The sequence below is a fragment of the Corvus cornix genome, chromosome Z (assembly GCF_000738735.6).
Source record: "Corvus cornix cornix isolate S_Up_H32 chromosome Z, ASM73873v5, whole genome shotgun sequence".
NCBI lineage: Eukaryota > Metazoa > Chordata > Aves > Passeriformes > Corvidae > Corvus > Corvus cornix.
Window position 1 is genome coordinate 23,569,599 of NC_046357.1, and position 23,193 is coordinate 23,592,791.

Consider the following 23,193-nt stretch of genomic DNA (forward strand, 5'->3'; position numbering starts at 1 on the left):
CATGATTAAAAGTGGGGGGGAGGGGGGCAGAATCCTAATGTTGCTCTTGTTCTTATACAAGAACTAGTTAAAAATACTTGCAGTTCTTCTAAGGTGATGAATTATCTTTCAACATGTGCAGTCAGTCTTTTGGCCAGTCTGACTGGTACCGAGGCAGTGTAACTATACGGTATCACTGTGGAGTCCCTACATGTGGTTGCTTTCAGTCAAAATGGGGTGGGAGGGCAGTCAGTATTTTAATTTTTTTTACTGTCTTTCTAAACAGCTGTATAAAAAAAAGTTTTGCAAGTTTAATCTTAATAGTCTAAACCCCAAAAAGCAGACACGCTCTGTCATAAAATAACTATTAGTGACTAGTTTGTATCCTATAAATCTAACTTGAGTTGATAATATGGTCCATTACCAGCTAACTGCACAGAGTATTTTTCATTTTACACTCTTCAGTTACTTTTTAGTGAAGTGTTAAAAAATATGAAGCTTTTCTCCTCTCTAAAATTGCACACTGTCTGTCTGTTATTAGGGAGATAACAGCTCTTATAAATGTTTCAGTAAGCGTTAAGTAGACAGTTATGTGCACTCTCATTCCACGCTTATTTGCTTACTGTAATAAACTGATAAAATATGTGTGGTTTGTCTCTGTGTATCTGCAGGCATCATGAGTCACATAGATTTCCTTTAGAAATAATGTTGTGTCTGCAGAATTGATTGGTTATTTTCATAAACCATCCAAAGGTACACAAACTACTTCTGTTATTTAAACATATGCTGTGTAAGATTTGTAGGAGATTATCTCCTGGTTAGTAGATGGTTCTTGTTCTGTTAACTCTGTGTGGTTTTATTTTAACCCCAGAGTGATTGCAGGTATCTGCCCCATGGGTTTTTTTGCAACTGCATAAAAAATTTTGGAATTAAAACAAAAAACTGTTTACCAGACTCATGCCGCTGTTAAATACATCACATTACAGTCACATCAGCCTCTGTCAGCTCAAAATCCTTGCTAGCAAGGCAAGGCAAGGCAAGGCTTTGAAAACCCCTATTTTCCAGAATTAAATTGCTTTGTTCAACATACATATGTTTTATTTATTTCTAGTACTGCCACATTAAATGCAAGTGAAAATTAATGTTCTTTAGGAAGAAAGATGACTTAAACATAGTGTCATTATTCTGAGTGTCCTTTGTGTTTTTTGTTGCTATGTATAGTATGAAGCTGGAAATAGAAGTGAATGGGCTCACAAATGAAATTATTACTGAAACAAGAAGTAATGCTGAAGGGGGGCATAGATTAAAATCTCTAGAAATCACAGAAAGGATTCAGTAAAACTTGAATTGGTGCTACAATTTAAGTATAGTGAGAGTTCTTTTCTCTATGTCTATGCATTTTGGAGCAGCTCATCCTGGGTGCCATCACGCAGCACATGCAGGACAACCAGGGGATCTGGCCCAGCCAGCACAGGTTTGTAAAAGGCAAAGGTCCAAAGAGGCTGAGGCCGATGGTGTGAGATTCAACAAGGGCCAGTGCCAGGTCCTGCCCATGGGTCACAACAACCCCAGGCAGTGCCACAGGCTGGGGCAGAGTGGCTGCAAAGCTGCCCACAGGAAAAGGACCTGGGGGTGCTGGTGACAGCAACTGAACGTGAGCCAGGGTGTGCCCAATGGCATCCTGGCCTGGATCAGCAGTGGTGTGGCCAGCAGGACCAGGGCAGGGATTGTCCCCCTGCACTCAGCACTGGTCAGGTCACCACTGGTGAGGCCACACCTCAAAGCCTGTGTCCAGTTTTGGGCCCCGTAGTTCAGGAAGGTTCTTCTGTTGCTGGAGCGAGTCCAGAGAAGGGACATGGAGCTGGTGAAGGCTTTGGAGCATACTATGAGGAGCAGCTGGGAGAGCTGGGGGTTTTTATCCTGGAGAAAAGGAGGCTCAGGAGTGACCTCACACTCTACAACTGCCTGAAAGGAGGGTGTAGCCAGGTGGGGGTTGGCCTCATCTCCCAGGTAAATAACAGAACAAGAGGAAATGGCTTCAAGTTGTGCCAGGGGAGTTTTAGGTTGGCTATTATGAAAACATTTCTTCACTGGAAGAATTATCAACCATTGGAACAGGTTGTCCAGGGAAGTGGTAGAATTCTTGGGAGTCTTCAGAAAGCATGTGAGTGTGACACCTGGGAACATGGTTTACTGAAGATGGCAGGGCTGGCTTAACAGCTGGACACAGATTTTAGAGGTCTTTTCCAACCTTAATGGTTCTATGATTCTGTGTATCTACATGGTGGACTTCTGACTACTATTAATTAATTAATAAAGCCAGCCGTAAGTTAACACAAAGAAGCTAGTGTACTTCAAAATACTTGTGTTAACATGAATTAAACATATATCCTAAACTTGTTAATGTAAAATGGGAGAACCATTTCATGAAATAATTATTCTATTATGCATGTCCTGCTCAAATTGAATTAAATATTCAAAGTTAGAGGCTAAGCTTAAAATTAAAAATAAGGTTTAAATTCCCTCTTAAGACTTTAATTTTGCTCATTACTTGAGCAATGGTTTAACTAACATGCTAATTTGACTGCTAATAACCTCTTACTGTTATTGTCTCTTTCTGTGTACCAATAAGATATTCATTATTCAAAGTACTTCCTTCATTATTTCATGACAGCTGAGGTTTTTTTGAGAGTTTGACCTTGTCAGTTATATTTCTAGAAAACTAAGCAGACTATTAATCTGTGAAAGTTTGAGACTTCTATTCAAAGATGTTTTGAATTTTCAGTAACTGTGAAGGTCCATACAAATTACACCTTTTCCATTAATTTTGCATTAGCTGTAAATCTGGTCATGTGATGTCGCAGAGGTCATTATTTTATAAATATAATTTAAAGTAACCCTAATCTTTCCTTAAAACTTGTGTAAAGAATTCAAATTCACTTGTCTGCATGTTTCTGCGTATGTCTGACTTTTGTACTTTTGAGCTCATGATTTCCTTGTCAGTAGTGTCTGGGAATTTGTTTGCACACTGAATGTTTTTCTTTCATGCTATTTCTGCCGGATAGAATGGACCCAAGCATCCTTGGGATTTCTCTTATTGCTTTTAGCAGCAAGACTATTTTAAAAGTGTCAGCATCCTTCTGCTCTATATAACTATGTTTTTACTATTTCACCAGTGTAATTGTTAGGCAACATTTTTTGTGATTTTAGCAAGAGAAACAGAAGACAATTTCTCACTATATTTCACATTACACAATGAGCTTGGGAATACCCTTGGGTTCTGATGCACAGATTGTTTCTTTTTGGAAAAAATATAACTATTTAACTGTAACTCTTAAAAATATCTATAATTTAATAGCTAACTGTAAAGCTAAAAAATTTGAAAACAGATTTATAGTGGAAAGTGAGATGGATACAACAAAGTTATTTTCAGCACCAGAAATGTTTTTAGGCTCTGTTATCTAGTATCTATTACTGCAATTTGTTTATGCATTTGAATATGTCCTTTATGTTCACTAAAATTCCAACTCGAAAGCAGGTGCTCTAGCTGAGTGAAAAGTGCAATATTCAATTGTTGTTTTTACTGTTCTTGACTTGCAGCATTTGCCAACTGTTGTGTTGTACTTAACAGGTGGCTACGCAAGTCTCAGTGCCAACAAAAACATATGAACTGCTTCATCGAATGAGTGGGAAAGGATTAGCAGCTCGTTATCACTTCTCAAGACAGCCAGGCATTTTTGGTGATCATATGGTACCTGTGCAAGTGACAGTAACAAACACAACTGATCAGAAGATAGAGAATATTCACATTGGGGAGAAGAAGTTACCTCCAGGCATGAGGATGCATGAGTTTAATCCAATAGGTAACCATATCCTATGTTAAAAAATCTTTATGGTAATCTTCAGCAGAATTTCAAATACAGGGAAGTGGTTTTGCATAGTTACATGTATACTCATATATGTGTGTGTGGCAGATGGGGGTTAGGTATACACACGTACACACTCACTCATGCAACTATCCACTTGACGGGATAAAATCTTTCTGCATCCCTACAAACTTTGATTCTCCTACTGTCTTAGTCTAGACTGGCTATTATGGGCTACTATTAAGAATGAGGTTTTGGCTTTTATATTCACAATTATTTTCTTACCAAGTTTTAAATAAATCTGTAGATGTATTATTTATATCAGTGGCTCAGAACACTGTTGTTTCTTCCCATGTCATCTTATGGCAGTAAAGTGGAAGTGTACATTTTAATTTATCTTGTATGTACCATAGTTCCACAGAGGGTGTCTGCTTAGACTAAATAAAAAGCAGTGTATAGTCAGACCTGACCTAGTTTTACTTTCTGTCTTCTGATCAGGATGGTTTTTGGCTAAATTTCTGTTTGTGGACAAGAGCATAAAACCTGAGAAAGAGCACAGATCACAGCAAGTTTTTTTCAAAAGTAGTGCCTGTGTACACAACCTGCTTTCTTTTCTCAGCAGCTTTTATTTTAGGATATTGTGGTGTAGTTGGAAGGAGCAAGTATTCCTGTTTCATAATACAAATTCTTCTCCTTCAATGACCTACATTATTATGTGAATATGTATCACAATTGAAGAATACAGGAACATGTTCTTAAAACCCAATAGTGAAATAAAGAGTTCGTTGTAAGTAGCTAAGCTGTTTGTATTAAATGGCTCTAAGCTATTGAAATACTTTTTTTTTAACATTTAAAAGATTATACAGTTTTACACCAAATAGCTACAGAAACAATTGTCCAGTGCTATAGTTTATTTCAGGGTTAAAATTAATAATAATAATAATAGTTTGCATCTTGGTAATGATACATACTTTATCAGCAATTACTTTTAAAACTCTATTAGTTTTTATTTAAGTGAACTTTGTGCTGCTTATTCCTCAAAATAAGTCCAGCTCAGAATTATGAAGTCAAGTTAGTTTTGCCCACGAGCTTTATTTTGTATCCCTGCCTGTAAACATTTGAAGAAATAAAGCACAAAGGCTTACAAGTAGAGATCTAGTAATACTATGAATCAGATCAGGAGATACCATACCCACAATAACAGTCAATTAAAAGTAGCATTCACTTGTCTCCCATAAAAACATGGGGGGAAAAAGGTGGAACTAATAAATTATCCACTTCAGGTTCCTTGAGCTCTGCAAAACAATCCTACCCTTCCAGGTATTTATTTCCCCAAGAAAGACATTGTGGTATCTGTCCTGGAAAGCTGTTGGTTTCTTCTGCAGAAATAAGCTATCCATGATCCGTAGTTCTTCCAAAAATGTTTTTTTTCTTGCTAGAATGCAAATTTTCTGTATTCTTTGTCACTTTATCCAGAACTAAGCCTGTATACCCTGTTCCTACTACATTTTATGTTTCCAGCATTTGGAAAACATGTCCTATAATTTACCCAGCAGACCCAACAGGAGAAGTGTCAGTGTAGACAGGTATTCCTACTGGAGTGTAAGTCTAGTTTTGCCTCAGTCACTGAAATTACTGTTGGCAATTGTCCTGATTCTTCCAGTAGAAATGGTTCAAATTATTTCACCCAAGTCCCTGTGCACAACATTTTCTTGTTGCTAAGTGTGTTTGAAAGTCCCTTTGAAAACATTAAGCTCAAAGACTTTGGTAAAGTTTATTCTGTATTTGAGCTGTAACCTGTAATCTTTCAGTGCTTTACACAGACTCCTTGGAATACTTTGTTTTCTATTCACTTCCTAGTGTTAATTTAGACTTTGCCAGCTGCATCAACTCCATGTTTTCGGTACTTTTACAAACTTAACCTGGATTTAGTTAAATTTTGATACATTTTGTCATGTAGCAGCTGTCTACTTTCAGTTCCTGAAAAGTATCAGATACATTATGAATAATCTGGAAATCAGACATTTTTCTGCCTGCCCAATCCTTTTTATTTGAATTCCTCTCTTTTAACTGTGCTTGCAGCTCTTTGTTGTGATCTTGAGAAGACAAAGTCTACTTCAGTGCTTCTTTTTACTTATGTAAAGGAAGAGCTTACAAGGAAAAGCCTTTAAAGAAAGCATTATCTCTACAGCATTAAGGAAACAGTGTAGTGATTTGGCTGAGAATCTGAGTATGTCTCTTGATACACTGTCAAGAGTGTCTCAGTCTGCACTGCTTGTATGGCACAGAGTGATCATCCATTTAGTGTTCATATTCTTTCTTCTCCCTTCCAACTAACGCAAGTGGAATATTGAGAGATGAGTAAACCACAGTAATTATGAAATAGTTTTAAGTTCAACTTATTTTCCATTACTGTGTGTATTAATTAAGAATTTATTAATTTGTTGTGTTTTGCTATTTACTAACTAAATCTGCAAACCACTGTTATTGAAAATGAAATCTCAGTGCTGTATCTATACACAATTAAAAGGATGTCACTTCAATATTTTTTCTATAAATAATTTTCCTCGCTTTTCTGATACAAAGCCTTATTTAGTTGATGGGGCTGTAAGACTGAAATGGCAACATTTCATGTGCATTAACTGGGTGAGAGATGGGATTCAGGACACTTACACATGCAAGTGTGACATTTGGGTGATACCTACGTGTAATAAAACTGCAACTATTGGATTTTTTCTTACAGAAGTTTTTGGGGGTTATAATTATGTGAAGTTTGGGGAGTTGCACCTGAGGTCTTCTGTTGCCTTGCGTGGGTACTTGACGTGTTAAAAATCTCTTCATGCAGAGTGCCTTGAGCCTGGAGGATCCCTTACTGCTACAATGGGTATTGACTTCTGTGATTCTACCCAGACAGCCAGTTTCCAGTTATGGTAAGTTCTTGGCGAGGGGAGGGTAATTTTTTGCTCCTGGAAGGCAAAAGTAGTGTTTATTGGAAGTCTCCGTGGCAGCAGCAGGCTCGCTGTTTTTTGAAATACTCAAAGAATTAAACAAAACTTACAGCATGATGTATATATATCCAAGATGTTTTTAGAGAAACATTAGATGTTTTAGAGAACACATTACTAGTGTTCAGTTTTACTTTTAGAAGCTTTATTTTTTTGTCCCACTCTTCTTGTGAGTCTTCTTATTAACACCATCTTGAAAGGAGCAGTCATGTCTGACTGTTCTTCTGTAGTGTTTTGTGTGTGTTCTTCCTTGTAAGAAATGGCACGTCAAAATGGCACATAGTGGGAGCAATTTTACTACCCTGAATGTTTATTATGGCTGTTTGTGGTCGTTGTAACATGATTGCCTGAAAACAACCCCAGAATTTCCCAGCCAAAGAAGTTTATTTCTCATGCTGTAGATTCTTCTAATCGAATAGTGAGAATGAAACCAAGTAACTGGCTGGCCAACTAAATCCGAACTAACATGCCTGATGTACACTTTCGGTGCTCGTTATTGGTGTGTGCAAGGTCCTCCTTCTGCATTCTAGGCGAACAGGGAACCCATTCACCCAGTGAGAATTGTGTTACAAACTAGCATTTGAAACCTCGGTAATTTACAGTAACAATGTCCCAACATTGGGAAAGAGTGGATGGGAGAAAACTCTACAGCTCCTTTTAGGAGCTTTTCAGGTTTATATAATCTTTGAAACTGTGCAAAAGCACTTTACAGATCTGCACAATTTTTTTCTTTTTAACATATTTTGAAATAATGAGGTTTTTACATGTTTTATTGCAAGAAGCACTGCTTTCAATATGCAGCACAAAAAGGGATATTGAATGGACATTCACATAGCTGCATTTCACTTTTCAGGGAAACCCTTTGTGAAAGTCCTGTACTTCTTCCTTTAGAAAATTGCTGTAGCAATTTTAGCATACTGCTACTAAGCACAGCTTGTTCAACTTACAGGTTATTGAAGATGAAAATAATAATATCATGAAAATCTTAATAATAGACATGTACCCAAGTGACTCCTAAAGTACCACTGCTAAAATAACATTTCTTGGTTTAGGGGCAAGGAGGTTTTACTATTGGATTTTTTTCTGTCCATTTCCCCAACCCTTCCCTGTACAATGGATGCTCCTGCATAGTCAGTTTACACATATTTGTACTCCAGGCAAAATGTCTGCAGCATGTAGTTTATGCACATCACGTTGTTACATCCGGTCTGTATGCTGTTTGCTGGAATCTGGAAACAGCTTTGAACTGTTGCCTGATACTTGTTTGGGAAGGACGTTCCCTTTTAGGCAGTGCAATTTCAAAATTACTTCAAATATATATATATACTTTTCCCAAATATATTTTGAGTTTTATAAAATAGAATACACTCAGCTTATCAAGCAGGAACATTCTTCTTTAAATAAAGCAGATATTTTTCTTTTAAATACATATTTTCAGTCTAGCAATTTGATTTTTAACTTACACCATTTATTGCTAAGTATCTTAGCAGTGATGAGGATAAGCAATGTAGCATAACACATTGATTTTATGCAGATCATCACCTTTATGTTTTGGGAGGTCTGCTGTATTAGTGATATATAAAAACTGATTGCTTTCTCCAACATTGCCTAGTAATTGTTTATTATTTTCCTATTAGACAAACAAGACAGATCAATATTCCTGAACACCAACCAGACTATGAGTAACATCACTGTAAATAGATTTGCCTCAGACCTCAGTGGTGTATTCATTTTAATGATTTAGACAATGTGAGTCCAATGACAAAGCGCTCAAGCTAAGTTTAAAATTAAATTAAGGATAGGAATTGCTTACTTTGTTCCTTTGCTAATTGATAGGGCCTTGTTTCTTTGCCGTTAGTTCCTAGAAAATAGTATAAAAATAGGTAAAGTATTCTTTGCATTGAATTTGCTATTTTACTCTGAAAATATATTTTGTTCAAAATCCTACTGATCTTCAGTATCGCTGAAGAGATTGTGCAGTGTGATTTTTTGGGAGCAATGTCTCAAAGAACTCGTCTACAGCCTTTGTAACTTGTCATACTTTTTAAAAAGCTTTTATCCAAAAGAAGGAATGACTTCTAGAAGTTTGTCAAAACATAGTTGAAATACTGTGCACACAAAGGTGATGATATTCTCATATTTCCTATTAACATATCTCTATGAAAGATGTTGTCAGTTATTTTGTGTTTTTGCTAGAAGCATGTTCAGCAGTAAAGTGTTCCCGATCATAACAATTTTCTTTACGTTGTTCTTAGAGGAGCACTTTATCTTGCATCAAATGTAATTGATCCTGAAGCAGTGTAATCACAATTACTCACTTTCTTAATTGGCCTGCCCAAAATCAGAAAATGGAAACCGATCGGCAGTGTTTAAATCAATAGCTTTGTAGTAAAGCTTGTGGGGGTAGGGACATAGTGGTAATGGGTAGATCAATTGGTCTTAGATGCCAATCATGGACTGTGTGTTTTGCATAGCAAACACTACCCTTCTGCTTAAGGATGTGCTGTTGTACTAGTGGTTCGATAAATACAAACTGTATAAAGAAAAAAAAAACTAACATGAGTCATACAATATTTAGATCTTTTTCTGAATTTGTTGTACAAGTCAAGGACAGTGAAGGAGAAACTGCATTATAGAGGTTTGAAGGAATGAGCTTTGACAGACCTCCCTCTCAAATACTATTTTTTGTAAGCAAACCTTACCAAGATCACACATCTAATTAAAATGAGGTGAAGCGCCTTAACTTGAAAACTGTGCCTAATGCGTTTATTTAGAATGTGTATTAGGATGTTCACAGCATGTACTTGTAAGGAGAACATCTCTTCATTGTTATTTTTCTTGTGTCGCCTCCTTGCAGAGGCAGCTATTTCAGCCACACTGGTGTTCTGCATGATAATGCCTCTCAAGCAGAAAGTTAAAGAGGAATAAATGGAGGAACTTGGTCTTTTAAAAGATTTTTTGAGTGTTATTCTGGTTTTGTGTTACTTTGTTCTCATTTTGCAAGCAGGATATACACAGCTTAGAAGTTTAAAGCGGTTTGTTATTGGCTAACTCACCTGCAATGTAGGTTGCTAGCTTGTTGAATTCTAGTTAAATTTTAGTATATTCACCATCCAAGTAAGAGACCTGAGCCTTAGCTAAGCAGGTAGGCATCAGTTGAGCAGAGGAAAGGTTGGAACGGATCCTTGATATAACAGACTATCTGCAATATTCCACTGACTGTGGCATTACTTCTTTTTTTTTTCCCCATGTCAGATTTTAAAGCTTTCCACATCGGTGTGTTCTTTCTTGAATCTATGAGCTCCTAGTGTTCACCATTTCAACAGTCGTACCACTGTCTCTTGTGTTATCTTTATTGTCTTGCATGTCTCTACTTTTCAGATATTCTCAAGTCTTTCTCTCAGCTTACTAGTTTTTTGAGATGTCTGAACAAAGATCTGGGAGCTTTGCCATGTCAGAATTTGGCCATGGATCCTTGGAATGAAAATATTTGAATCCCTTGAGATGGAAGACAAGGAAGGTTATAGAGACAGAGAGTTCCAGCATATACATGCCCTTATTCTACTTTGTGTATATGTATTTAGCATTATGAATTCCTGTCTGTGTTTGTAAAACTCAGTAGGCAAATCTTCGATTTCTTGTAGGTATCTGACGAATAACTAAAGGCAAAGGGGAGATGTCTGTCCTTTTACAACATTGAAAGCTGGAGAAGAGAGCTTGTCTTTACTTCTTCTTTCTTATTCTTTTCATCCCCTCTTTCCAGATTATATTGGCTGTTCCCAAAACCGTGAAAGAAACACAGTTCTAAACATAAAATTAATTTATGGAGAATGTGTTCTCTCTTTTTTTCTGTTCTTTTGAAAAGTATATAGGGAGTTGTTTAGCTTTCTTTGAAACTGGCGTAGGGGAGGTGTCCATGCCATCCATCTCTCTCCCTAGTTTTCTCAAGGTTTAAGTACAAAGAATACAATCAGAGCTCCCAAGAAGAAAGAGAAATCAAATGAAAGCAACAGCTTCTGTGCCTTCCATTCTTTTTCAGAATAATTAGATAATTGGAATTTAGCATGACATATGACAGAGGCTTTTAACTGTTCGCCTTATATTGGCATTTCTTACATCCCAGTGTCATCAGAAGGACCCTCTCCTTGTGAAGAGGAGAATACATACTCTTTCTACAGTTGTTATGCTGATAGAAAAAACTGTTCACTTGATCTGTTCTGTACTATATAAAGAAAACATTTTGCTGATTACTCCAGAAGTTTGGTATAGCTGAAAGAATCTAGCAATTTCTTAAATGAAGTAAATTCTGTGAATGAGATTTGAAAACTTTGTTCAGTTTGTTCTCTGTGGCTTCCGTCTTACTGTAGAAGCTTTTGCTCTAAATTTTATTTTCAAAGGAAGAGATTTTTTGCAGCATGAAATTCACTTGCTTCACTCTGTGTTCATGTAGAAATCTTCCCAAGCAGAACTTCTACCTGCAAAGCGGAGTAAATTAAGAGGGTCGGTTGGGTAGCAGTCAGTATTTTTGTTGAGTGCAAGCATGCATTCAGGTGTAGATGCTTGCACAAAAGCATCTGATTAAAATTATGTAGTGAGATATGTTATGGAATATATTAAAAGCTAATGTTAGAGATGCAGGACTGTCTTCACATCACTGTCACTTGCATTTTCACTTTTTTCTTGCTGTTTCCTTCCCTAGTGCTTTGTCAGCAGATCACCAAGTTGCTTGTAGATGTAAGACAAGCAATCTGGTACTCTTCTCTTTATTTCATTACTCTAAAGTAGTCAGTTGGCCCTATTCCCGAACACAATTATGCCAAGATAAATAACTGACCTGGAATAAACAAGGCTGGACATGTACAACTGCTTTCATTTGTTCTATTGCTTTGGCCTTTTTTTCCCATAAAAGCAGGATGCAGTCCTTTCCTTTCTTCAGCAAGACTATGAATCAAGTCTCCGATACTTCTCTATTCCATGTTTTATTTTGCAGGAACTTAATTCTCTCTCAGTGTTGCTCTTCCTCTGATGTTCTTCTTTTGATCATTTGTGGCGATTTTTGTGAGTACAGGACAAAAATAGTGTGCTGGTTTGGGATAGATATATTCAGCTGCTGCTGGGAGTGAAACAAAAAAGGATAGTATAAAGAGCAAGGAGAATATTCCCCAGTCTATTTAAAATAATAATTTATTAAAACTGTGGAAATTAAGACTTTACCACTGCTGTTGTGGAATTTTAATAGAACTCATTCACAAGTGTTAGTATTTGCTTTAGTTTTGAAGAAGATTTTGCCATCACTGTTCTCAAGTCTTCTGTTATGGTAGAAAACTTCTTTACCAGGAACCCTGCAGAGCCAATTCTTAAAAAAAAAAAAACCCAAAAACCAACAAACTGAGAGAAGAGAGGGAGAATAGCCAAGGGTTTCAAATGACAGGTGCTAGCTGCTCCCACTCCATCTGCAGATATCTACAGAAAACTTTAAACTGTGCATCTTCTAAAGGGTTGAATGTTAGTCTTGCAGTGTCATTTATCATGGAGCTAGTAAGTCTCCCTTTGTTCCTATGGGAGCATTATTGTCTTTCATTTGTTCATCGTGATATGTGCATCAGAAGATAAATTCATGTGATCCTTGAAATTGAATCATGGAAGTGATGTAAGTCTTAAAAATACAATATGTACAGTTTAATAGTTTTTAAGGAATAAGTAAGAGTAACAATTTCTAATATTATTTGCCCCTAAGTTCACAATTAAATACATAACAGATTTTGCAAGTTACTAATTTGTCACAGTGCGGATTACTGTAACACGCATATATCAAACCAGGAGTCCCGTGGAAAGGAAATATATATGGACAGACAGATTCTTGCTAGCTGTTTCAGAGATGTTTATTTCTCCAGCCGCATGGCCGGAGCTCTGCCGAGGAACTGTTCCAGTCACGGGACCAAGGGTCCTTCTGCCCGCGCAGGGGAACACAAACCAACCAGTGGGAACGAGGCTGAGCAGGGGCAGGGAAACCCCGTGTCTGTGCCCTCAGGGCCCCTCTCCCAGGGCTACACGGCGGGGGAGGGACCCCAACACCTCACCCGTTTTATTTTAATAAAAGGAGAATGAAAACAACTGGATAAACATAACAAGAACAGTTTCAAAACAAAACAAGCCACCCTCCTGAGTCTGTAAATGTCCAAACAGATTCTGTGGAACATCTTAGGGCTGACAGAAGGGAGACAGGACTCTCCGGGCATGCTTTGTGGGGAAACTGAGGCAGGAGAGGGTTTAATTTCTTCCCTCCCCCTTTTCATCCCCCCCTCAGCATCGGAGAGGAATTGTAGGGAAATGGAATTGTATAGGGAAGCCATGGGGTGAAAAACAGATTAGGAATAAACTGGGGATGGGGTAAACTTAGGAAAGGGTACATATTGGGTATAGGGTAAAAGGGGAAAGTAGGCTGTGGGTAGGGAAGCTGCTGGGATGGATATTGTTTATAATTTTGTGCATAACGGCTGCCTTTGACGGGAATACCTCCAGGCCCAGTAACATTCGCTGCTTGTAAACCCTTCTTTCCTTGTACTATATCAAATTGTACAACTTCTCCATCTCCTACACTTTGCAGGTAATTTTTAGGGTTATTCCTTTTAATGGCAGTTCTATGGATGAATAGATCTTCCCCTGTATCATCTCGTGTTATAAATCCATAGTTGTTTTTTTACATTGTACCATTTCACAGTTCCTGTGACTTTCGTGGCTACGACTCCTCCTATCACGTGCTTGCGTGTTCATCGTGGCTGCTGGTCCCGTGTGGCCGCCGCCTCGCCGACTCAGACGTCTCGGCCAGGCCCCCGCGTTGCGGCTGCTCCGCGCTCTCCGAGCGGCGCTGCTCCGGCGCGTGTCTGGGCTCTGTGCGGCCCCGCGTTGCCATCGCCGCCGGCCCCGTGCCCTGTGAGCGGTTCCGCTCCGCAAACTCCACGCTGCTTTGAAAGCGGCCCCGTTCCGGCTCGGCGCTGCGCTGCGCGGCTTCTCGTGTCGCTGTGGAAACCGCCGCTTCTCCCTCCGCAGGGCTCTCCGAGCCGTGTGCTCAGAGCGGGCTGCCACGCCGATGCCCGGTTCCTGGCTGCTCGTGGCCCACGGCACCCGCGGTGCCTGCGGCATCGCTCCCTCACTCGCGGCCGCGTGGCCGGGGACCCCAAGACAGGGATGGGGTCCGCGATAAGGTGCGCGCTCCCGAGGGGGCCGGGCACACCCAGCGCAGGCACCTCCGCTGGCACGGCTGCAGTCACGCGCCCCTGGCATGGCGGCCGCGCGGTCTCGGCCACGGGATAAGTGTGATCTTCTGCTTTAGGGGTAATGGGACTGTATAAATGCTCCTGAATAGCTTCACTGGCCACGAGGGATCCACAAAAGGGTTCAATCACTAATGCATGTTCTGTTTGATCCTTCATCTCCAACAAGATCTCGTGCCAAAAACACCCGTGACAAGCCAGAGGAACTCCAGGAGGACTAATATCAAAAAGTAAATCTCGAGAAATATAGAAGAAATTTTTGAAAAGCCAGTTAAAGAAATGTTCTAGATCTCCCAGTTCCAATACTTTCTTGTTTTGTTGTTCAAGGATTCCTTTAACTTCTAGATACATTTTTTTCTGTGGCTCAGAGAGCCACATTTCCCACGATTCTTCCATAGTCCAGAGAGAATATCCAAACCAAGGTGAGAAGAGAGAGATCTAGAGTGGTTTTTACTCACGAATTTCCTGTCCTTAGGGATCAGTGTCTTGCCGGCAATTCTCCACCATTTGTTACAGTGGGGATTACTGTAACACGCATTTATCAAACCAGGAGTCCCGTGGAAAGGAAATATGTATGTGGACAGATTCTTGATAGATGTTTCAGAGATGTTTATTTCTCCAGCCGCGTGGCCGGGGCTCTGCCGAGGAACTGCTCAATCACGGGACCTGAGGGTCCTTGACCACGCAGGGGAACACAAAACAACCCATGGGGAACGAGGCTGACCAGGGGCAGGGAAACCCTGTGCCTCCCCTCAGGGCCCCTCTCCCAGGGCTACATGGCAGGGGGAGGAGACCCCAACACTACTATTGGCAAGGTACTGTTGTCAGACATCCCCAACTGTTTGATCCTTTTAGAGCTTCTTCTAAGGACTTTTCATTAAGTATTCATGTCCCTCTAAGGCTGTAACTTACCAGCTGCACTTGCTGATACCAGAAAATGCAGTCTTTCATTTTTGAAACCTTAAAACACATTCTGTTGGTCTGAGAACCTTTGGGTATTTTTTCCAGTAAGCTTCTTCACCTTGATTTTCCAGGAAAGTGGAAGACACACCACTTGAGAGATGCTTCAGTGCAGCTTGGACCAGTTCTCCAGCAGATTTTTAGAAGTTAATGTAGTTTGTTGTTTAAGCATCCTTTATACTAATTATAGTCTCGAAAATATAAATGAATAAGTTAAATACACTGAAATTTAGTTCCCTAGGTATTGGGGGAAGTTTAGTTGTGTTCAAGCCTCAATTTTATTCTCAAACTTCTCCATTTGATATCTGATGAAATCTTCATCTTCGGAGATACTCAGAGCTGAAATGGACAAGGCCATGAGCAAAGTGGGCTAAGGTGGCCCTTACTTAGGCAACAGGTAGAACCAGGTGAATTCCTAATGCCCCTTCTGAATTGTTTTGTGGTTCTATGGAATTATGAAGTAACTTTTGTTAAATTAGATATTATGAGCTCTCTAATATAAAGATTTAATAAAAGAGATGCAGATCAATAAACAAAAACTGTATATTTAATCTGTGAAGTGTCTGATAAAGAGAATCTGTAAGGAGGGGTGACTTTTGCTAGGTGAGAAAGAAATTTACTGAAGTACACTGGAATTAAAGTAATGCAAAGTAACCCAGATGGTGACTAAAGGGAAATTAAGAACAAAGTGGTCTTGAAGAAAAACTAGCAATCAGAATTTCTGTTTGTAGGCTATGAAGAGTTCATGTTTTATCAAAGAACATATATTATCTATTTATTCACTAGAGGAGATGGAAGTGGCGTGTTTGTTAACAGCATCAACAAGCATCAACAAACAGCATAACTGTTTGTTAACAGTGTCAAGTGGTCCTCTTGAGCACTTACAGACATAAAAAACCCAAGCTGTAATCATGCTTTTATTCTTTCTTATTGTGAGAATATTGTTATAAGCATTAAAGCTATCTAATAATTGATGTGATCAGTCAAGTTTATGTACAAATGGCATCTCCAGTCAATGTAGGACGTAAATCATTGTACACAAAATGGTTTATCTGTTTCATGCTGAATTATGTAGAGCACATCTTGCTTAAATATGAAACGTAACATTGGTGAACAATAAGTTGAACAGTGTCAGTGAAGGTATTGTTGAAAGTGTTAGTCTTATAGTCCAAGTAGTAGGTATGAACAGCAAAAAATTAATGAGGCAGTTGATTAAAGACCCTTCCATCAGCTCTTAAGCTGATTGAGTTCTTAATCACTTTTCAAAGAAAAAATTAAAGAAAAAATACTTCTTGCTTATTTTACTGTGCACTTAATCAGGCTAGCCAATCAAACAATCCCTGGTCTTTTATTATAATAATGACTTTAAAGATGGATGGCATTTAAAGTAGTACAGGGGGGGAAAAGTTTGAATTTGTTAGCTTTTTAAAGCAGCGCTTAATAAATGATTCTTTATAAAGGAAGTACTAGCAAGTTTGAAGGGATTGTTCCCCCATATGTTTACTAAATAGCAGTTCTCAAAAAAGCATAGATGTCCAGTTTTATTTGAACAGCCCATACTTGAGACTGCACCCATAAGCATAACTATAACACATCAGAAGCTAGAAAACAAGAATGTACTAGTTCCTAAGCATTTCCTTCTGAAAATGGGTAATTATGATAAGTATTAGAATTTTGAGTAGTGGGACTGCAATATGCTTTTCTGTTTCCAGGTGGCTTGTCTTGCATCTTTAGGAGGGAGACTCATGTGTTTTCTATAGTATTGGCCTGTAGTGCTGTTTGTTTTCTATCAGCCTATCTTTTTTCAAAACTTTGAAGTTGCAGACTTATAAAACAATCAGTAACACATGTTTTAGGTTAATTTAAATAACAGGGATGTTAATTGATGAAATATATTTTCCATTCAAATGATTGTATCATTATATTTAAGTAAGACATCTGAGGCATATCACCAATCAATATATATTGGCTATTTGGTACACCAGCAAAAAAAAAAAAAAAAAAAGAGAAGTGTTCTTTTCTAAAAATTCTAAGGCTTTAAAGCATTAACAATGATTCCAACTGGATGTACTGATCCTGAATTGCTACGCAAATCCCTTATGGTACAGTTAGTCAATGAAACATAGCAGAGTGAATGTATCTTGAGTTTCTGTAGCCTTGAAGAAGTCTAAGACAAAATAGTTAGAAACTTAAGAGAATTGAATGGATACTCAGAGGAAGTTCACTTTATGATACTTATTTCTTAAGGAGAAATGTGTAACATTTGATAGTGTTATGTTTCTAGTGATAGTATTATGTAACTCTGCCATTAAGAAAACGGCCTCAAGTTCTACAGTTTTCCAGCATGCCTTTACATTAACCAGTATGCTGTGTGGTTTTGTTTAAATATACCAAATACTGTAAAATTGAAGTTATCGAAAATATTTCTTCTTTACTAATGTATTTTTTGTTTGGAATGTTTGTGGGGTTTTTTCAGACAGCATTATCCTTTTGTCTGAAATTATACCTTTCCTATCTTTAGCTGTATTTCTAGGACAGCTGTAGCTGGTGAAGGGACATGTAACAGTTCTTTTAAAGGATTTATAAAATGCACAATAAATTGTTCTTTGCAAGCTTTTAGTTTGAGTGTGATGCTTTGTAGATTACGAATAAACATTGATATGAGTAAAAGTTAAATTTTCAGAAATACAAGACCATGCATACCATGTTTGTACTGGAGGAAATGGATCAGCTTTACTAATTACTAAGGTGGAAATCATACAGGTAGTTCTTACAGATTTTAAGACTTTTTAAAGATTTCACAAAAAAATTGGAGCTGATATGTATGTATTAATCTGTGTTGAAGCACTTGATTGATTATCTGTAATTTCTCTTTTCTAGCACAAAGGATGATCATTTCAATGTTAACATTCGACCCTCTGTTGGAGAGCTGCTCTTGCCTGTCACTATGTCAGAGAAAGATTTTAAGAAGGAGCAAGGTGAGAAATACTTCAGCAGCTTCAGTAAATATATTTGGATGGGAAGAGGGCTACATCCTTTCAGTTTCCAAGCATGGAGCAAGTGCTTCCAGTTGTAGGTGGTTGAGTTAGCCACTGTTAGTATTCAGTCTGACAATAATAAGTAGTTTAAAAATGTCTTAAAGAGGATGTGCAGTGATATGATGCAGTCTTTAAAGGGTCAAAGCCCACCCTTTACCCTGAAACAGTCTTTTGGCTCAAAGAGTTTTGGCTTGCTGTCATGAAGTGTGAGTGCCTTTCCTACTAGCAGTAATGCAGAAACTTGGGATGCCAGCTCAAGGAAATAAACCATTTATACATTGGTATTGCATTGGTTTTTACTATTCTTTATTCCAATACTGATTTTAAATTCTATTTGTGTACCTGTTCCTCAGCAACTTTGAAGATGATTTTGATCTTTTCAGTTTTAAACACTTTATATATTAAAAGATACTCTTGATGGAATACTGTTTTAGAATGGTGACATGGTTTTTATACTTCTGCCTTCTACTAATATTGTGTCTTTAAAGAATGTAAGTCTTTGATGCTAGTCCAGACACAAACCCCCCATAAGAGCTTTTAGTGACTTGAATATTTGATTCAAAATAATTAGAGAAAATTTTGCTTAGGTTTGACCATATGTTAAATGGAATAGTCAATACTGCTGTCCTTAATTTGGATATGATTCTTGGATATTTTAAAATATAAGTGGTTACATTTTGGATGCACTTAAAGATAGTAGTGTTTACTCATCTATCTCAATGTATGGGGATTTACATGTGTATGTCTCTTCACACTGAGATGAGAATATGCCCGTGGGATCCTGTCTCGTTGTATAAGGCTCAGAAACTCAGTATATCCATCATGCAGTCAAGAACACCAATGAGTAATGTTATGTACTATTAGTTATTGCTTTTGAGCATTTCTTGCTTTTGTGTTTTTGAGTTATTGAGAAAGTAGTTTAAATACTGTCTAGATCATTTGCAGTTAAGTTTTTGGCTGCAGTGAAAAGTTAGGATTGTGCTTTGTTTTCATAACCAATTGATACTTATTTGCTGTTCTTACCCTTTGCTGGCTAAAGCCTGCCTTTCTGCTTTATACCTGCTCAGCAAACCAAGGTGAGTGATTGAACGAGGCTGTGGCACATTTGTTTTAAACTATTCCCTTCTAAAAATTGTAGCTGAGGCTGTAGTGAAAACAAGGCAAGTTACTGTGCTTCTTGCCTCCCTGTTTTTATGTTTGCTTGCTTTGTGATATTCTGATAGAGTTTTTGTATGCTTTACTGTGACTGAGGGCTTCTTTTCCTCCTGACTGGCCATACAGAACCATGAGCACATAGAAGAAGTGTACTTGGAGAATAGCTGTGGTCCTCTGTGGAGTTGTTGCCAAAATTCCTTTTTCTTCTGCCATTTTACTTCTATGGTTGTTGATTATTTGTCTGAATAAATCTGGCAGCTGTTTGCTATGTTTAATAGAGCAGAAAGGCTACTCTGAATAAAGCTATTTGAAAATTTGTTTATATGAAGTATTTGTAAATCCATGAAGGTCTCTTGGCATTTCTGTATCGCTTGCTCTGTCTTCCTGAATTCATTCTTTGATGCAGGACTTTGCAGGCTGGCAAATTTACCACAGGTTTAAAAACCTTTCCTATTGCATCTTTTCTCGTGTGGATATCAGCTGTATCAGAATATTCTTGGTAACAGAGGTCGCAATTCTACATTTTGCATAAGTATTTATTACAAAGATCTAGGAACAGGAAGCATATGGGAAGAATTAGTTTGTGTTCTTGCTGAATGAAAAATCAAAATTACAATAATAAATGCAGGGCAATTTAGAAGTTCGTATATATTACTCTGTTTTGTGTTTAACTTCAATTTGCCTGTATTCTTCAAATGAATCTGATTTATATAACTTGTTTTTCACTTGTCATGCTTTGCTTTTTCTTTTCCTTTTTTTTTTTTTTTGGTTGGTTTTGAACATGTTTCAAGTCCTGTGCCTGGAGATGCCTGGTTTTATTTGTGACCAAAACAGATAGGTAAAAAATAATGAAGGAATGAGAGGAATATTAGAAATGCAAGGTAACACTGGGAGAGAATGAAAATATGTATGGGTTTTAAGGATTTTTACATCTAAATTGCATGTGTAACCTAATAAGAATGCTAAAGAGGAAATAGCTGGTATTTTACTGCTATGTAGAAGACAATTCATTGCTACACATCTTTACTCAATTACAGTCTGCTGTTTTGCATTGTCTGTTACATTTGTATATGTCCATTTTCTTCCTGGTGGCACAAAGAGAGAGGATTAGACAGGTTATTGAATATTCAGGGCTCTGAAAGTTATCTGGTGGTATAGTGGCAGAACCTCAAAAGCTGTTCTTGTCCACATGCTGTGCATGATACGCTTAGCTTTGCTGCACCATCTCCCCTTTCCTTCCCTTCTGAGCTCAGGAATCCTCTGGTAAAGTAGTTCCCCAGAGCAGCAGCTGAGTTAGTGGTTGTTGTGATTGACAGTTTGGAATGAGTGGATAAAAATGGTATTGTCAAACACTCTTTACCTTTCTGCTCAAATATGTCTTCTGATCCATCAGGCCTCAGAATTTTATACCCTGTTTTACATCGCATCACCATAAAAGGTCAAGTTGCCATAGCAGGGATTCTGAATGAGTGGAACATTTATTATTGGGAACACTATCCAAATTTCAACTTGTCTGTTGTTTTTAAAAATCAGTAGCAAAAGTTTCCTTCCCTCAGTTCAGAATAGGACTAGTCTGCTGGCTAACATACCTTGTTACCCATCGCTGTAATTTTTCCAATTTAATTTTCTTTTATTATTTAAAATACGTACAGTTATTTCATCGTATCAGGTAGTTAACCCAGACTAATTGCTGCTTTGTGCTGGGGCTAGATTGTTCTTAGATTCTCACGTTTCAAGCAATATTAAACGTGTCATGTGATTGTTACAGCTGGATATTAATCAGAATTTTTATGATGGTGTTTTTAAAATAGGCAATTAAAACTACTTTAGGATTTTTTTTCTCTCAAGAAACATGTTTTAAAATAATTTCGTCAACGTTTTTTTAGAAGTGTATACCTGAATCACATTTAAAAAAACCAAACCAACAACAAAACCCAATCTTGGTTAAATAAACAGATAGTTTCCCTAATTTTGTTAAAATTATATATATAAAATTTGTTTTCCTAACAAGCAAGATGCTAATTCTTTAAATGGTTGGACATTTCCCATTTTCTGGCCATTGACTACCCCAAGCAATCATATTTGATGCTCCTTAATTAGAGTACCCTTTTTTATTTCCAGGTTCTTTTCCACCTCAGCAATCGAGACAATACATTTGCTTACCACGCTGCTCTCCTAAGTGTTCTTTTGCATGTAAATTAATCTTGATTCAGTTTACACTGTCATGCTGAGTGGTACAAATTGCCTATAACAATAAAACAGCATGAGTTAAAAATAAAGGGGGGTGAAAAAGCAGATTGAATGTGTGCCTTACTTGATAGGATGTTACTTTGCTTTATGCCAATACATTAGTCGACGATAATGAATCTTCTGTTCTGAAAAGCATGGTTTAGTTGATTTTTTTAATTTTACTTCAATGGAGCAGTACCTTGTCTTTTATAGAACAAGTTAGACAAACCATTAATGACAAGAGTGTTAAGGTTAAATATGAAGCAATGCATTCACTTCTCTGAGTGCTATCCATCTTTCCATTTACAGGAGCTTGACAAAAGTACTGGCTTTGTACAACATTTCCTTTAATTACATGCTGCGGGAAACAGGCTTTTAACATAAACATAGTTGCATTCATTTATTCAGCATTTGCTCTTCAATAGAGCTTAATGGAGAAGGTTTAAATCCTAAATAAGTACACACATCTCTCAGCAGTGTTATGTCAGTCCCCATGCTCTGCTTAAAAGCAGTTTTAGTCTGCGTATGTAGTTTGTAAAGCTTTTGCCTAATAGTTAAACAATTTGAAACAGAATTCTACTCCCAAGATAAATCTGATTGTTATAAAAGTTGTATGCTTATTTTTGTTCTCTTCAAAAATATCCTATTTTTTACGTATCAGCTGTTCCATTTTTACTTTCATATTTCTTATTCTGTGACAGCAGCACATTCCAGGGCATTAAAATGTTGGATTTATTGTTTTAATTGCTCTATTAAGCATCTTGGTACTACTGTTTCCTCTGGGTTCAAGCTGTATGTGCAGCCCTAAAACATTAGCCTTCTGAGACTTTTCCATTGTTTTCATTGTTAGTGTTGCTTCAGATGCTTCATATTTCTGCCTGAAGTACCGTGCTCCTTTGTTTGTCTGCATTTTCAGCTTCTGAACATACTGTAAAAAGGCACACACAGTATCAAGTTGTAGTTACTGTTGTGTTTTAATCAACATGAGCATCCAACAAATCATTCTTTTAAACAATGGATATTGATAGAAAAGTGTGAGTTTTGTTAAAATGTCCTTGAATGGCACATCCTTCATTACTTTTTCTTTGTCATATGTTTGGATATAATCCTGACATATCTGTTCCATTTCATAGAGATATTCAAAATATTTTACTCAAATGGTTTATCTTGATATTTTCGAGAGCTGGATACTAGCTGTATTGCCCAGTTTCTAATGTGCTGACTTTCTCTTAAATAACTAAATTGAACTAATTACTACTATCTGAATTTCAAGATAATTTTTAGCAACTGGATACGGAATTATAATTAAATCTATGATTAAAAGATTATAATGGGTCTTTGTATATAGTTTTACTTAAGCTGGACCTTTCCAAATCAGTCTTACTTAGTATTTAATTTCTGCGTTTGCGTTCTTCTTTTAAGTTAAGCTTTTTTTGAGAAAGAACTACCTTGGTTTCACAGTTGCATTAGTATCACACATATCATTGTTCCGCTATTACTAATTTGTTTCTGATAATAGGTCATTGCAAGTAAGACATTAAACTAAGGTAATTATGTGAGTTCTTATAAAATTTTTTTCTGAATAAATTACTTCACTTTTAATGCAATTTTTTTTTTGTTTAGATGTCTACTATTTTGGTTTAATGCTTAATAAGCAAGCAAATTTTAAAGTATTCATAATGAAATA

General features: G+C 37.4%; 1 protein-coding gene across 4 annotated transcripts in view; it reads left to right on the forward strand.

Moving 5' to 3' along the window:
- Window positions 1–23,193, forward strand: part of AP3B1 (adaptor related protein complex 3 subunit beta 1) — a 155,105-nt gene that overhangs the window by 118,353 nt on the left and 13,559 nt on the right. For 2 of the 4 annotated variants that reach the window (XM_010413934.4, XM_010413936.4), the window contains exons 23-25: window positions 3,611–3,842; window positions 6,691–6,775; window positions 17,965–18,062. In XM_010413934.4, coding sequence (XP_010412236.3) covers window positions 3,611–3,842; window positions 6,691–6,775; window positions 17,965–18,062 — 415 coding nt within the window. Of the gene's footprint in view, window positions 1–3,610; window positions 3,843–6,690; window positions 6,776–17,964; window positions 18,063–19,161; window positions 19,199–20,068; window positions 23,181–23,193 lie in introns of those variants that run through there. The other 2 variants (XM_019279975.3, XM_010413937.4) reach the window with 2 other exon arrangements.